The sequence below is a fragment of the Triturus cristatus genome, chromosome 5_1, assembly GCF_964204655.1.
Source record: "Triturus cristatus chromosome 5_1, aTriCri1.1, whole genome shotgun sequence".
Taxonomy (NCBI): domain Eukaryota; kingdom Metazoa; phylum Chordata; class Amphibia; order Caudata; family Salamandridae; genus Triturus; species Triturus cristatus.
In genome coordinates, this window is record NC_140587.1 from 564543004 (window position 1) to 564557931 (window position 14928).

General features: G+C 56.3%; 1 protein-coding gene across 8 annotated transcripts in view; it reads left to right on the top strand.

The window, feature by feature from the left end:
* The window catches only part of NCOA2 (nuclear receptor coactivator 2), a 1201189-nt gene that overhangs the window by 828283 nt on the left and 357978 nt on the right, over positions 1 to 14928 (top strand). For all 8 annotated transcript variants that reach the window (XM_085605462.1, XM_085605466.1, XM_085605468.1 and 5 more), the window contains one exon: positions 4037 to 4252. In XM_085605462.1, the coding sequence (XP_085461588.1) occupies positions 4037 to 4252 (216 nt within the window). The remainder of the gene's footprint in view (positions 1 to 4036; positions 4253 to 14928) is intronic.

The window sequence follows — 14928 nt, forward strand, 5'->3', positions numbered from 1 at the left end:
TGATGGATTACGAATGGCGTCTTCACTCGGAGGTGATGCAAGGTCTCTTTCAGCAGTGGGGAGAGCCTTGGTAAGATCTTTTCAGCACCAAAGGGAACGGGCAATGTGAGCAGTTCTGTGCATTGGAGTTTTCCCAGCGGCCCTCGCTCGGTGACGCCTTTCATCTCAAGTGGAATGCGGCCTCCTGTACACCTTTCTGCCTGTACCACTTTTACCCAGAGTGCTGAAGAACATCAAGTGCGACCGGGCCCAAGTAATTCTTGTGGCTCCGGACTGGGCAAGAAGAGTCTGGTAACCCAAGCTCTTAAGCATGGCCATCGATCCTCCGATCCGACTGCCTCTTCGGGAGGATCTTCTGTTGCAGCAGCAGGGGACGGTCTTCCACCCAAACCTGTCCAGCCTCCACCTCCTTGCCTGGAGATTGAGCGGCAGCAGTTGATGTCATTCGACTTGTCTCCCAAAGTCTGTGATCTAATTTTGGCAGCCAGGAGTCCCTCCACTAAGACGGTATACTCCTGCCGATAGAACACATTTGTGGCATGGTGCGCAGCAAAGGCTGTGGATCCCCTTTCTGCCCTCCTTTCTGAGGTTCTCTTGTTCCTCCTTTCTTTGGCCTAGCACGGCTCTGCTCTGGGCACTATAAAGGACTATCACTCTGCCATTTCTGCCTTTCTAAGGCTTCCTGATCAGCCTTGTCTCTTAAAGTCCCTGGTTGTAAATCGTTTCTTAAAAGGCATTACTCATCTTTCCTCCTATCCCCTTCGTAATTCCTCAGTGTGACTTGAATTTGTTCTTGACCTATTTGATGTGCGCTCCCTTTGAGCCGCTTCACAACTGTCCTCTACGACTCTTAACTCTTAAGACTCCATTCCTGGTAGCCATCACATCTTCCAGAAGAGTGAGTGAGCTCCAGGCTCTTTCATCCAAACCTCCCTTTCTAGCTGTACATCCGGACAAGGTTGTCCTAAGAACTCGTCCGTCCTTTCTTCCGAAGGTGGTCACCTCCTTTCATATCAGGCAAACCATCACTTTTCCCACCTTCTTTCCGCATCCTTCTAAAGAGGAAGAGAGGCTCCACTGTCTGTTCCCAAAAGTGCTCTTTCCTTCTATCTGGATCGTACGGAGGACCAGCTGTTTGTTGTTTACGTGGGTGCCAAGAAAGGCCAGGCCGTACACAAGCGGACCATCTCTAGATGGGTGGTTTTGTGTATTAATGCCTGCTATTCTCTAGCAAAATAAGGAGCCTCCAGTGGGGCTACGCGCCATTCCACCAGGGCGACGGTAGCCACTACTGCTTTGGGACTAGGAGTTCCTCTAAATGACATCTGTCAGGCAGCTACGTGGGCATCGCTGCACTCGTTTACAAAACACTACTGCCTGGATAGCCAAGTCCAGAGGGACGGCTTCTTTGGCCGTTCTGGTGTGAACTTGGTTCGCAGACCCACCTCCGGGGTTGGTATTGCTGGGGTATCTATTCTAAAGTAAGGAATCTATAACTAACTGTTTCTGTCAGATGAACAAGTTACTTACCTTCGGTAACGATATATCTGTAAGAAACATAGGTTAGTTATAGATTTCTTACCGCCCCACCCATCCTCCCCGTTCTGCGAGCTGATTTCTAGGGTTAAGGACATCCTTTCAGGGCCCTGGTTTTGTGCACCACTGGTCAGTGTCTTGCATGGCTCTGCATTTCTGGTGCGGAAAGTCGTTTACAGAACTGACATCAGCGCGCGAGGGCGGCGACTAAGTAGCTACCGCGACGTCATCCTGATGACCACGACGCCAATGATGGGCGCAGAGCTGACCAACGCCACCTTCCGATGCGCAGAGGTACTGCTGATGAAAAACTTTCCAGATCCAGCCTGACGCCTGGGGGTAATTCTAAGGTAAGGAATCTATAACTAACCTATATTTCTTACAGATATATAGTTACAGAAGGTAAGTAAATTGTTCTTTCAGTAAAATACCAGGTAAGTCACTTTTTAGATTACTTTTCTTTCTCAGTGCAGTATACCTGGTTACTACACTGAACATTTCCTGTAAACAGGTAAGTAAAAGCGTTTTTGTTAAATAGAACCATTTTAAAGAATTTCTTTAGGTTTTCAAACTCCACACTTAGAAACTTTTCCAAGAAAAACAGTCAGTGGTATCCTATGGAGGAAAATAGTGTTATCGGTTTTAGGGTAAGTATTCGGTAGTGGGAGTTGAGTTTCTGGGGGTAGATGCAGGGTTCCCCCAGGATCATGGATGTAGTCTCGTCACACCATCAATGGCACTAGGGCGGCCGGGTGCAGAGTGCTGAGGCCCAATGTTATCCAAAGCGGGATAGGGGGCCTCCGGTTGGTGGCTGCTGACGAGCAGGCCACTTAGTTGTGGGAGCAAAGCTCCTGGACTTTAGCTCAGGGCAAATGGGGAAACCAAAGGTGCACCCTCAGCGGCACTAGAGCAGCCGGGTGCTGTTTCGTCGTCTGGTGCCCTGTTTGCAATGGGGAACCTCCGGTTTGCAAAGGCACTGCAGGCTTTTGGACGAAGGTCTCCTTTGCGAGGTAAGTTGGGATGTTGGTGGTTGGTTTGGCAATGTCGGTTTGGCCACCCAAGGCCGTGGGGCATCCGGTGTAGGGGTGACTTTTGGGGTCGGATCTTCTTACCAGCTCCTGGTCGCGGTTGGGCCAACAGAAACCCAGCTTCTCAAACCCCCCCCCCCTCCCCCATGAGAGAGGACGCCAATGGTGAGGAGAGCATTACTGATTTTATTTTTAAAAAGAAAATCCAGTTTTGGGATTTTCATTTTGAAAGTTAAAAAAGAATAGTTTGGTGCAGGGTTGCATTATGCTGACCAGCCTGCACCAAACAGCCGATCACTTTGACAAGACCAGCCGTGACAGTAGTTCCTGCCAATGCTTTATAAATGATTTCCTGCTTGGCTGTCATTTATAAATTTGGTAGAACGATATGGAAGACATAAATGAGGTCCCTATTCCCAGCTTTAGTTGCATTGAAGATGCACACTCCAACAATAGCTTGAGTTGTAATCAGCAGGCAAGTCTAGTAAGCCCAGAACACTAGACTGTTAAAATGGCTTTGCTAATCTGTGCACTCGCCTCAAGGGGTGCTGCAGTGGAGTGCTTTATTAATACTGCATGTGCTTCGATTGGCAATTAAGTTTAATAATCTAATACGGTTAAAATACAGTTTTAAAATGCTTATATGTGGGTGCTTTTTACCATCTTATTTCATGTATCATCTATTTCTGTGATGTGATGGCTGACTTTATATCAGATGATAAATCGAGCTCCAGCAGATAGTTACGCTTTGTCATAACCCTCTATGCATATTAAGCATTTGAAAGAAAGGGAAGTATTCCAAGTATAGAATGCCCTAACACCTTCTTCAGTTCCCTATGTAAGCATCCCCTGTTGACCTTATCTTTTTTTTATTGTGAAACATCTCTTTATTGATGGTTTTGTGGCACAAACATCACAAATAAAGACATGCTGCCTTGAACGCAGCAAGGCCACAGTATTCCAGTACATTACGTTAACGGGAGCAGGTTGTTTCCAGTGTAAGGCTATAAGCTGCTAGGCAGCCCCTAACATTTGGCTGACTAAGTGCCGTTCTGCATGCGTCATGACCTCTATGTGTTTGGGTCAAATTCCAAGAAGGACTATCTGATAGGAGTCCAGGATCGGAAAGCCTACTGTCCCCCTAATATGGCTGAGGATTTCTTTACAGAAGGTGGTAATCATGGGGCATAACTACCATATATGTAGAAAGTCTCCTGGTGTTGAGGTACATCACCAACACAGTGGAGAAGTTGAAGGAAAGATGGTATGAAGCCGGGTGGGTGTGAGGTACCAGCGTGTCATTACTTTGTATGCCATCTGGACTTTTGAAGGTTCTATTCTTCACTGATTTCTTGATGAGCATTGGTAATACTAATAGTCTGTTGTATTTTCACCAGTTTTTACCTGCATGTTGTGGTTATTTTTTACTCTGTTTCTTTAGCGTGTCTCACATCAAAACATTTTTTTCTCAGGAATGATTAGTGGAAATGCCCAACGACCTACTATGCCATCTGTGGACTGGGTTACTCAGGGCCCTACAGCCAGAGTAACCTGCACAACTACGCCAAGTACCATGAGCAGGCCAATACAAGTGGGCATGATTCGGAATCCAACATCCAGCATTCAGATGAGACCCAACAGCCAGCCCAGCCAACGACAGATGCTCCAATCTCCAATAATGAATATGGGTAAATAAAAATCACTGCACTACACTGAATACACTAGAAATCGTTTTCACAGTGCTGTAAACCATAGGACTAAATAACCTGTTATGCATGTACTTGGCCCATCAGATTTTGAAACAATATGTTCTAGGCATATGACCTGCAGATCACACACTATGCATAGATCGCCATCTGGTGTTAGGCTCGGATGTTTGCACTTGTTTTTGTCTTAGAAAAGTCTTTGGAAGTCACGAGATAGGTGACTCCTCCTTTGGACGATAGTGCGCATGGGCATCGGCTCCATCTTCAGATAGTTTTTTTCCGCCATCGGGCTCGGATGTGTTTCCGGTCATCGACTAAGGCCTACGGGCCTACCTAGGGCCACAGCACGTGGCTCATGGAAAGGGCTCCATTTAAAAAGTGTCCTCAGTGTGGATCGAAGTTTCCACACACAGATCTACATGAGGTGTGTAACCTGTGTCTTTCACCGAAGCACGAGGCCATAGACTGTCCAGCTTGTGCCTCCTTCCACTCCAAAAAGACTATTTGGGACCGTCGAGCTCGACGAACCATGGCTCGCTCATCGACATCCATTTCTGACGTCATTTTCCATGAAGGCGTCTATGTACCAGAGACGGAGCGGGCCAAACAACACCTCGGCAACGACTCCGAAGATCACTCGGACGTCGAAGACATCACTCCTGGGCAGCGGGTCGTAAGTACTGACCCCGACCCCCTCCCTAAAACCCCCAAAAAGGCTTTGGTGACACCTTCTCCTTTGGGCCTAGGTGCTCACCGGGACACTACTTCTCACGCCCCGCCTCCGGGCCCGGCAAAGAAGTCTACAACTAAGCCTTAAGGCCACTCGGGATCGAGTCAGCCTGCTGTCTGAGAAGACACCAAGACCCCGGCACCGAAAAAGAATCTCTTCTTCTACTGTGCCGACTACCACATCGGCACCGAAACATACTGGTATCCAACCATCGGCTCCGAAAAAGCCATCGAAACCAAGTACAACACCACCGACACCGAAAAAACCCTCGGAACCGAAACAACTGGTTCCGCAGGCCCCCTCAGAGACTAAAAAAACCTCACGCTCACAAGCCTAAAGAGCACAGATCTGCTTCGGAATCGGTGCCGCGTAAGCCTTCGGCACCCAAAAAATCGGCACCTAAAAGTCAACCTCAAATAGAAGAACTTTTTCAACCAGATCCACTGCAAAGAACGCTTATTAAGGACCCTAAAACAGGGCAGCTCACTATAAGCCCTAAGAGACCAATGGACATGCCTCTACCGGCTCCATCTCCACCAAAGAAGAGCGACATTGCAACATGTCCTATCAGAGTCCCTTAACCACCTCCTCCTCTACCTTCCCCTCCCCCTCCACATCACTCCCCTTCTCCATCTCCTCCACCAGCAGATGATGATACCACCTCAGATGATGGGGGGGGGGGGGGGGGGGGGGTGCAGGCGATTACCCAGATCCTAGTCCCCCTTCAACCCCAGACCCATGGGTCGATTATAATACACCAGACGTCCCAAATATACCACAAGAGGACATCTATCCCTCTAGACCACGGGTACTCATAGTACAGCCCGCGGGCTGCGAGCGGCCCTGCAAGCCTTCCTTGGCGGCCCACGGACCTTGCAGACATCATACCTATGTTTTTTTATATCGCCGGTTGCAGCAGCGCGGAGCTATGTGGGCCGGGTGATTCTTTTAAAGACCATTCACTTGTTAATGAGGCTTTGTTGTAATTCACCTCTTCTTAGCACCCCTGTATCTCCAATCTGAGTGGAGATGCAGGGGCGCTAAGAAGAGGTGAAATACAGCAAAGCCTCATTAACAAGTGAATGGTCTTTAAAAGACCTGTGAAGTACTTGGGTGTGGCGGCTGTGTGTGTTCCCGGGAAGCTGTCTCAGCGCAGCGGGTGAGGTGACGGCAGGAGGAAGACAGAGGGAGGAAGACGGAGGGAGAGAGAGAGAGAGGGAGAGGGGGGAAGACAGAGAGAGGGAGAGACAGAGAGACAGAGAGGGAGGGAGACAGGGAGAACAGAGGGAGAGGGAGGGAGATAGAGAGGGAGGGAGGCAGAGAGAAAGGAAGACAAACAGTGATTGAGGGAGAGAGATAGAGGGAGGGAGACAGAGAGAGGGAGGGAGACAAACAGTGAGGGAGACAGAGGGAGGGAGACGGAGGGAGGCAGACAAACAGTGAGGGAGACGGACCGAGGGAGACAGAGGGAGACAGACAGACAGAGGGAGACAGACGGACAGAGGGAGACAGACGGACAGAGGGAGACAGACGGACAGAGGGAGACAGACGGACAGAGGGAGACAGACGGACAGAGGGAGACAGACGGACAGAGGGAGACAGACGGACAGAGGGAGACAGACGGACAGAGGGAGACAGACGGACAGAGGGAGACAGACGGACAGAGGGAGACAGACGGACAGAGGGAGACAGACGGACAGAGGGAGACAGACGGACAGAGGGAGACAGACGGACAGAGGGAGACAGACGGACAGAGGGAGACAGACGGACAGAGGGAGACAGACAGACAGAGGGAGACAGACAGACAGAGGGAGACAGACAGACAGAGGGAGACAGACAGACAGAGGGAGACAGACGGACAGAGGGAGACAGACAGACAGAGGGAGACAGACAGACAGAGGGAGACAGACAGACAGAGGGAGACAGACAGACAGAGGGAGACAGACAGACAGAGGGAGACAGACAGACAGAGGGAGACAGACAGACAGAGGGAGACAGACAGACAGACAGGGAGACAGACAGACAGACAGGGAGACAGACAGACAGACAGGGAGACAGACAGACAGACAGGGAGACAGACAGACGGAGGGAGACAGACAGACGGAGGCAGACAGACAGACGGAGGCAGACAGACAGACGGAGGCAGACAGACAGACGGAGGCAGACAGACGGAGGGACGGAGGCAGACAGACGGAGGGACGGAGGCAGACAGAGGGAGGGACGGAGAGAGACAGAGGGAGGGACGGAGAGAGACAGAGGGAGGGACGGAGAGAGACAGAGGGAGGGACGGAGAGAGACAGAGGGAGGGACGGATAGAGACAGAGGGAGGGACGGAGAGAGACAGAGGGAGGGACGGAGAGAGACAGAGGGAGGGAGACAGAGGGAGGGAGGGAGACAGAGGGAGGGAGGGGGAGGGAGAAGGAGAGAGAGGGGGAGGGAGAAGGAGAGAGAGGGGGAGGGAGAAGGAGAGAGAGGGGGAGGGAGACGGAGAGAGAGGGGGAGGGAGACGGAGAGAGGGGGAGGGAGACGGAGAGAGAGAGAGAGGGAGAGAGACGGAGGGAGAGAGAGAGGGAGGGAGAGGGAGGGAGACGGAGGGAGACGGAGGGAGGGAGATGGACGGGGAGGGAGATGGACGGGGAGGGAGACGGAGGGGGGGAGGGAGAGGGAGGGGGAGGGAGACGGAGGGGGGGAGGGAGAGGGAGGGGGAGGGAGACGGAGGGAGGGGGAGGGAGGGGGAGGGAGACGGAGGGAGACGGAGAGAGGGGGAGGGAGACGGAGAGAGGGGGAGGGAGGAGGAGGGAGACGGAGAGAGAGGGGGAGGGAGACGGAGAGAGAGGGGGAGGGAGACGGAGAGAGAGGGGGAGGGAGACGGAGAGAGAGGGGGGGAGACGGAGAGAGAGGGGGAGGGAGACGGAGAGAGAGGGGGAGGGAGACGGAGAGAGAGGGGGAGGGAGACGGAGAGAGAGGGGGAGAGAGAGGGGGAGGGAGACGGAGAGAGAGGGGGAGGGAGACGGAGAGAGAGGGGGAGGGAGACGGAGAGAGAGGGGGAGGGAGACGGAGAGAGAGGGGGAGGGAGGGAGACGGAGGGAGAGGGGGAGGGAGACGGAGGGAGAGGGGGAGGGAGACGGAGAGGGGGAGGGAGACGGAGGGGGAGGGAGACGGAGGGGGAAGGAGACGGGGAGGAAGGGAGACGGAGGGGGAGGGAGACGGAGGGGGAGGGAGACGGAGGGGGAGGGAGACGGAGGGGGAGGGAGACGGAGGGGGGGAGGGAGACGGAGGGAGACGGAGGGAGGGGGAGGGGGACGGAGAGAGAGGGGGAGGGGGACGGAGAGAGAGGGGGAGGGAGACGGAGAGAGAGGGGGAGGGAGACGGAGAGAGAGGGGGAGGGAGACGGAGAGAGAGGGGGAGGGAGACGGAGAGAGAGGGGGAGGGAGACGGAGAGAGAGGGGGAGGGAGACGGAGAGAGAGGGGGAGGGAGACGGAGAGAGAGGGGGAGGGAGACGGAGAGAGAGAGAGGGAGGGAGACGGAGGGAGAGGGGAGGGAGACGGAGAGGGGGAGGGAGATGGAGGGGGAGGGAGACGGAGGGGGAGGGAGACGGGGAGGGAGGGAGACGGAGGGGGAGGGAGACGGAGGGGGAGGGAGACGGAGGGGGAGGGAGACGGAGGGGGAGGGAGACGGAGGGAGAGAGAGAGGGAGGGAGACGGAGGGAGAGAGAGAGGGAGGGAGACGGAGGGAGAGAGAGAGGGAGGGAGACGGAGGGAGAGAGAGAGGGAGGGAGACGGAGGGAGAGAGAGAGGGAGGGAGACGGAGGGAGAGAGAGAGGGAGGGAGACGGAGGGAGACAGAGGGAGGGAGATGGACGGGGAGGGAGATGGACGGGGAGGGAGACGGAGGGGGGGAGGGAGACGGAGGGGGGGGAGGGAGGGGGAGGGAGACGGAGGGAGACGGAGGGAGACGGAGAGAGGGGGAGGGAGACGGAGAGAGGGGGAGGGAGACGGAGAGAGGGGGAGGGAGGGGGAGGGAGACGGAGAGAGAGGGGGAGGGAGACGGAGAGAGAGGGGGGGGAGACGGAGAGAGAGGGGGAGGGAGACGGAGAGAGAGGGGGAGGGAGACGGAGAGAGAGGGGGAGGGAGAGGGAGAGAGGGAGGGAGACGGAGGGAGAGAGGGAGGGAGACGGAGAGGGGGAGGGAGACGGAGAGGGGGAGGGAGACGGAGAGGGGGAGGGAGACGGAGAGGGGGAGGGAGACGGAGAGGGGGAGGGAGACGGAGAGGGGGAGGGAGACGGAGGGGGAGGGAGACGGGGAGGGAGGGAGACGGAGGGGGAGGGATACGGAGGGGGAGGGAGACGGAGGGGGAGGGAGACGGAGGGGGGGGAGGGAGGGGGAGGGAGACGGAGGGAGGGGGAGGGAGACGGAGGGAGACGGAGAGAGAGGGGGAGGGAGACGGAGAGAGAGGGGGAGGGAGACGGAGAGAGAGGGGGAGGGAGACGGAGAGAGAGGGGGAGGGAGACGGAGAGAGAGGGGGAGGGAGACGGAGAGAGAGAGAGGGAGGGAGACGGAGGGAGAGGGGAGGGAGACGGAGAGGGGGAGGGAGACGGAGGGGGAGGGAGACGGAGGGGGAGGGAGACGGAGGGGGAGGGAGACGGAGGGGGAGGGAGACGGAGAGAGAGGGGGAGGGAGACAGAGGGAGGGAGACGGAGAGAGAGAGAGAGGGAGACGGAGAGAGAGGGGAGGGAGACGGAGAGAGAGGGGAGGGAGACGGAGAGGGGGAGGGAGACGGAGGGGGAGGGAGACGGGGAGGGAGGGAGACGGAGAGAGGGAGGGAGACGGAGGGGGAGGGAGACGGGGAGGGAGGGAGACGGAGAGAGGGAGGGAGGGGGAGGGAGACGGAGGGGGACGGAGGGGGAGGGAGACGGAGGGGGAGGGAGACGGGGAGGGAGGGAGACGGAGAGAGAGGGGGAGGGAGACGGAGGGGGAGGGAGACGGAGAGAGAGGGGGAGGGAGACGGAGGGGGAGGGAGACGGAGAGAGAGGGGGAGGGAGACGGAGGGGGAGGGAGACGGAGGGGGAGGGAGACGGAGGGGGAGGGAGACGGGGAGGGAGGGAGACGGAGAGAGAGGGAGACGGAGGGGGAGGGAGACGGAGGGGGAGGGAGACGGAGGGGGAGGGAGACGGAGGGGGAGGGAGACGGAGAGAGAGGGGGAGGGAGACAGAGGGAGGGAGACGGAGAGAGTGAGAGAGGGAGACGGAGAGAGAGGGGAGGGAGACAGAGGGAGGGAGACGGAGGGAGAGGGGAGGGAGACGGAGAGGGGGAGGGAGACGGAGGGGGAGGGAGACGGGGAGGGAGGGAGACGGAGAGGGGGAGGGAGACGGAGGGGGAGGGAGACGGGGAGGGAGGGAGACGGAGAGAGGGAGGGAGGGGGAGGGAGACGGAGGGGGAGGGAGACGGAGGGGGAGGGAGACGGGGAGGGAGGGAGACGGAGAGAGAGGGGGAGGGAGACGGAGAGGGAGGGAGACGGAGGGAGAGGGGAGGGAGACGGAGGGAGAGGGGAGGGAGACGGAGGGGGAGGGAGACGGAGGGGGAGGGAGACGGAGAGAGGGAGGGAGACGGAGGGGGAGGGAGACGGGGAGGGAGGGAGACGGAGAGAGGGAGGGAGGGGGAGGGAGACGGAGGGGGAGGGAGACGGAGGGGGAGGGAGACGGAGGGGGAGGGAGACGGGGAGGGAGGGAGACGGAGAGAGAGTGGGAGGGAGACGGAGGGGGAGGGAGACGGAGGGGGAGGGAGACGGAGGGGGAGGGAGACGGGGAGGGAGGGAGACGGAGGGGGAGGGAGACGGAGGGGGAGGGAGACGGAGAGAGAGGGGGAGGGAGACAGAGGGAGGGAGACGGAGAGAGTGAGAGAGGGAGACGGAGAGAGAGGGGAGGGAGACGGAGAGAGAGGGGAGGGAGACAGAGGGAGGGAGACGGAGGGAGAGGGGAGGGAGACGGAGAGGGGGAGGGAGACGGAGGGGGAGGGAGACGGGGAGGGAGGGAGACGGAGAGAGGGAGGGAGACGGAGGGGGAGGGAGACGGGGAGGGAGGGAGACGGAGAGAGGGAGGGAGGGGGAGGGAGACGGAGGGGGAGGGAGACGGAGGGGGAGGGAGACGGGGAGGGAGGGAGACGGAGAGAGAGGGGGAGGGAGACGGAGGGGGAGGGAGACGGAGGGGGAGGGAGACGGAGGGGGAGGGAGACGGAGGGGGAGGGAGACGGAGGGGGAGGGAGACGGGGAGGGAGGGAGACGGAGGGGGAGGGAGACGGAGGGGGAGGGAGACGGAGGGGGAGGGAGACGGAGAGAGAGGGGGAGGGAGACAGAGGGAGGGAGACGGAGAGAGTGAGAGAGAGAGGGAGACGGAGAGAGAGGGGAGGGAGACAGAGGGAGGGAGACGGAGAGAGTGAGAGAGAGAGGGAGACGGAGAGAGAGGGGAGGGAGACAGAGGGAGGGAGACGGAGGGAGAGGGGAGGGAGACGGAGAGGGGGAGGGAGACGGAGGGGGAGGGAGACGGGGAGGGAGGGAGACGGAGAGAGGGAGGGAGGGAGACGGAGAGAGGGAGACGGAGAGAGGGAGACGGAGAGAGGGAGACGGAGAGAGGGAGACGGAGAGAGAGAGAGGGAGACGGAGAGAGGGAGACGGAGAGAGAGAGAGAGACGGAGAGAGAGAGGGAGACGGAGAGAGAGAGGGAGACGGAGAGAGAGAGGGAGACGGAGAGAGAGGGGGAGACGGAGAGAGAGAGAGAGAGAGAGAGAGAGGGAGACGGAGAGAGAGAGAGGGAGGGAGACACAGAGAGAGAGAGGGAGACGGAGAGAGACAGAGGGAGACGGAGAGAGAGAGAGGGAGGGAGACGTAGAGAGGGAGGGAGGGAGACGTAGAGAGGGAGGGAGGGAGATGGAGAGAGGGAGGGAGGGAGATGGAGAGAGGGAGGGAGATGGAGAGAGGGAGGGAGATGGAGGGAGGGAGGGAGATGGAGAGAGGGAGAGAGAGAGAGAGAGGGAGGGAGAGAGAGAGGGACAGAGAGGGAGGGAGACAGAGTGAGAGAGACAGAGAAAGGGAGGGAGACAGAGAAAGGGAGGGAGACAGAGAGAAAGGGAGGGAGACAGAGAGAAAGGGAGGGAGACAGAGAGAAAGGGAGGGAGACAGAGAAAGGGAGGGAGACAGAGAAAGGGAGGGAGACAGAGAAAGGGAGGGAGACAGAGAGAAAGGGAGGGAGACAGAGAGTGAGTGATAGTGGGAGGGAGAGTGATAGAGGGAGGGAGGGAGACAGAGCGAGCGAGAGATAGATAGAGAGATATAGAGAGAGAGATAGATAGAGAGGTGTGTGAATGCCTGGTCTGGTGGCTCAGTGGACGAAGGCGTCCGCTGCGGGGGCCTGTCTTCAACCTCATGGTCATAGTGTTTTTTTGCTCTAGCCCTGCCCCCTCCCCTACTGCCCCCGCCCCCACCGGTGCAGCCCTCAGCCACAAACCACACTGTAAATTTGCCCCCCGAGAGAAAGTTTGTGAGTAAGAATAATAATCCACATTTGTAAAGCGAGAACAATCACCCGAAAGGGTCTCTAGGCGCTGGGGGACGTTGGGAAGATTAAGCAAGCTATTGCCCAGAGTCACATTGTGCTGGGCTAATCTGCCACCAGCACCGGGGATCGAACCGTGAGCCCCCGGGTTCCGGAGTCAGTCACTCTGGCCGCTGCGCCACACCTCTTCCCATGAGTACCCATGCTCTAGACCTTCCCCTCCAGAGGACACCATGGGTTTCAACAAACTCATTCATAGGGCTTCACTATACCACGGGGTGGATTTACACACCGACCCTTTGGAGGAATATTTCTTAATGGACACATTTGATACAGCCCAAAAGTTCACTTCTGTTCTTCCTATGTTAAAGGGAGTCACTAGACACACCCCAGAGGTGTTCAAAGACCCTGTTAGGGCTAGGGTTATTAACCCCAAGATTGAGAAAAAGTATAAATCTACCCCAGCAGACCCTATTTACATCAGGGGACAAATACCATTGGATGTCCTAGTGGTCTCCACTGCCAGAAAAAGGGCCCATTCACAAACATCGGAGGACGCACCACCACCCGACAAAGAATCAAAGCTCTTAGATGCCTCTGGCAAGCGTACAGGGTCACAAGCAGCTAATATATGGCGCATAGCTAATACGCAGGCACTCTTGGCCAGATACGATAGGGCACACTATGATGAATTAGAAACCCTTTTGCAACACCTCCCTGACAAATATAAAACTAAAGCCAACAACCTCATACAGGAGGGTAAGCTCATCACCATCACCTCCATTCGGTGCGCTTTAGGTGTCGTAGACACCGTCTCAAGAGCCATCAACACAAGTGTCCTGTTATGTAGGCACGCATGGCTACGCATTTCAGGGTTTAAGCCAGAGGTGCAAACTTCCATCCTTAACCAGCCATTTGACCAAAACCACCTCTTTGGTCCTGCTGTGGATTCATCTCTGGAAAAGATGAAGAAAGACACTGACACAGCAAAATCAATGGGAGCTTTGCAATCACTAGCTCCCAGACGTTGTTTTTGTCGCTCCTCTTACAGAGGCACCTCCAGAGGCTATTCCTCTGACAACCCCTCCACGTCTTATAAGGCTCCCGCCCAAACCACATTCACCAAAGGTTACCAGAGTGGAGGCTATGGAGGCAACAATAACAAAGGTAGAGGCAAAACCAACAACAGTCGTTCTGCCTCCACCCCTACCCAATGACTTCCCTCCACTGCCCCCGGACCATTCCTCTCCGGTCGGGGGAAGATTACTACAGTTCCTACCTGTCTGGAACAACATCACTACTGACAGGTGGGTGAGACAAATAGTTCAGTCAGGTTATTGTCTGGAACTCACCTCTACCCCCTCAAACATACCACCCAGACAACGTCCAATGTCAACAGAACATTTAGCGCTATTAAAGCAGGAGGTAATCTCCCTCCTACAAAAACAGGCAATAGAACCAGTTCCCCTGTATCAGCAAATCACAGGGGTTTACTCCCTGTATTTCGTCATTCCAAAAAGGACGGCTCTCTGAGACCCATCCTGGACCTCAGACCCCTAAACCTGTTCATAGAATCAGACCACTTTCACATGGTCACCCTTCAACAAGTCCTTCCTCGTCTCACACAGGGCGATTTCCTTGCCACTTTAGATCTCAAGGACGCCTACTTTCATATTCCCATTCACACCGCTCACTGGAAATATCTCCGTTTTGTAGTGGACGGTCAGCACTACCAATTCACGGTTCTCCCGTTCGGGGTCACCACAGCACCCAGGGTTTTCACCAAGTGTCTAGCAGTAGTTCCAGCTCACCTGCGAAGACAACAGATACATGTCTTCCCCTACCTAGACGGCTAGCTAATAAAAGCCAGCTCATATCATCCGTGTGTACATCACACTCACGCCACAATCCAACTACTCCACAAATTAGGGTTTACGATAAACCACGCAAAGTCTCACCTACAACCGTCCCACATACAACAGTACCTCGGTGCCACAATAAACACCTCAAAAGCACTTGCATATCCCAACCCAGCCAGGATAGCAAGCATACAAAGCATCATATCAAAATTCCAGCCGCAATACTCTCTTCCAGCTCGAGTGTTCATGCAATTGATAGGGATGATGGCCTCTTGCATATTCATAGTACCTCACGCAAGACTCCAGATGCGTCCCCTGCAGGAATTTCTCACATGTCAGTGGAACCAGGCTCAAGGTCAGCTGACAGATCTGGTGTTGGTGGACGGTCGCACACACACACTGCAGTGGTGGAACACCAAAAACCTTTCCAAAGGGCGACCGTTCATCGAGCCGGTTCCACAGGTTGTGCTAACAGCGGACGCATCGCTCTCCGGCTGGGGAGCTCATCTGTTACATCACACCA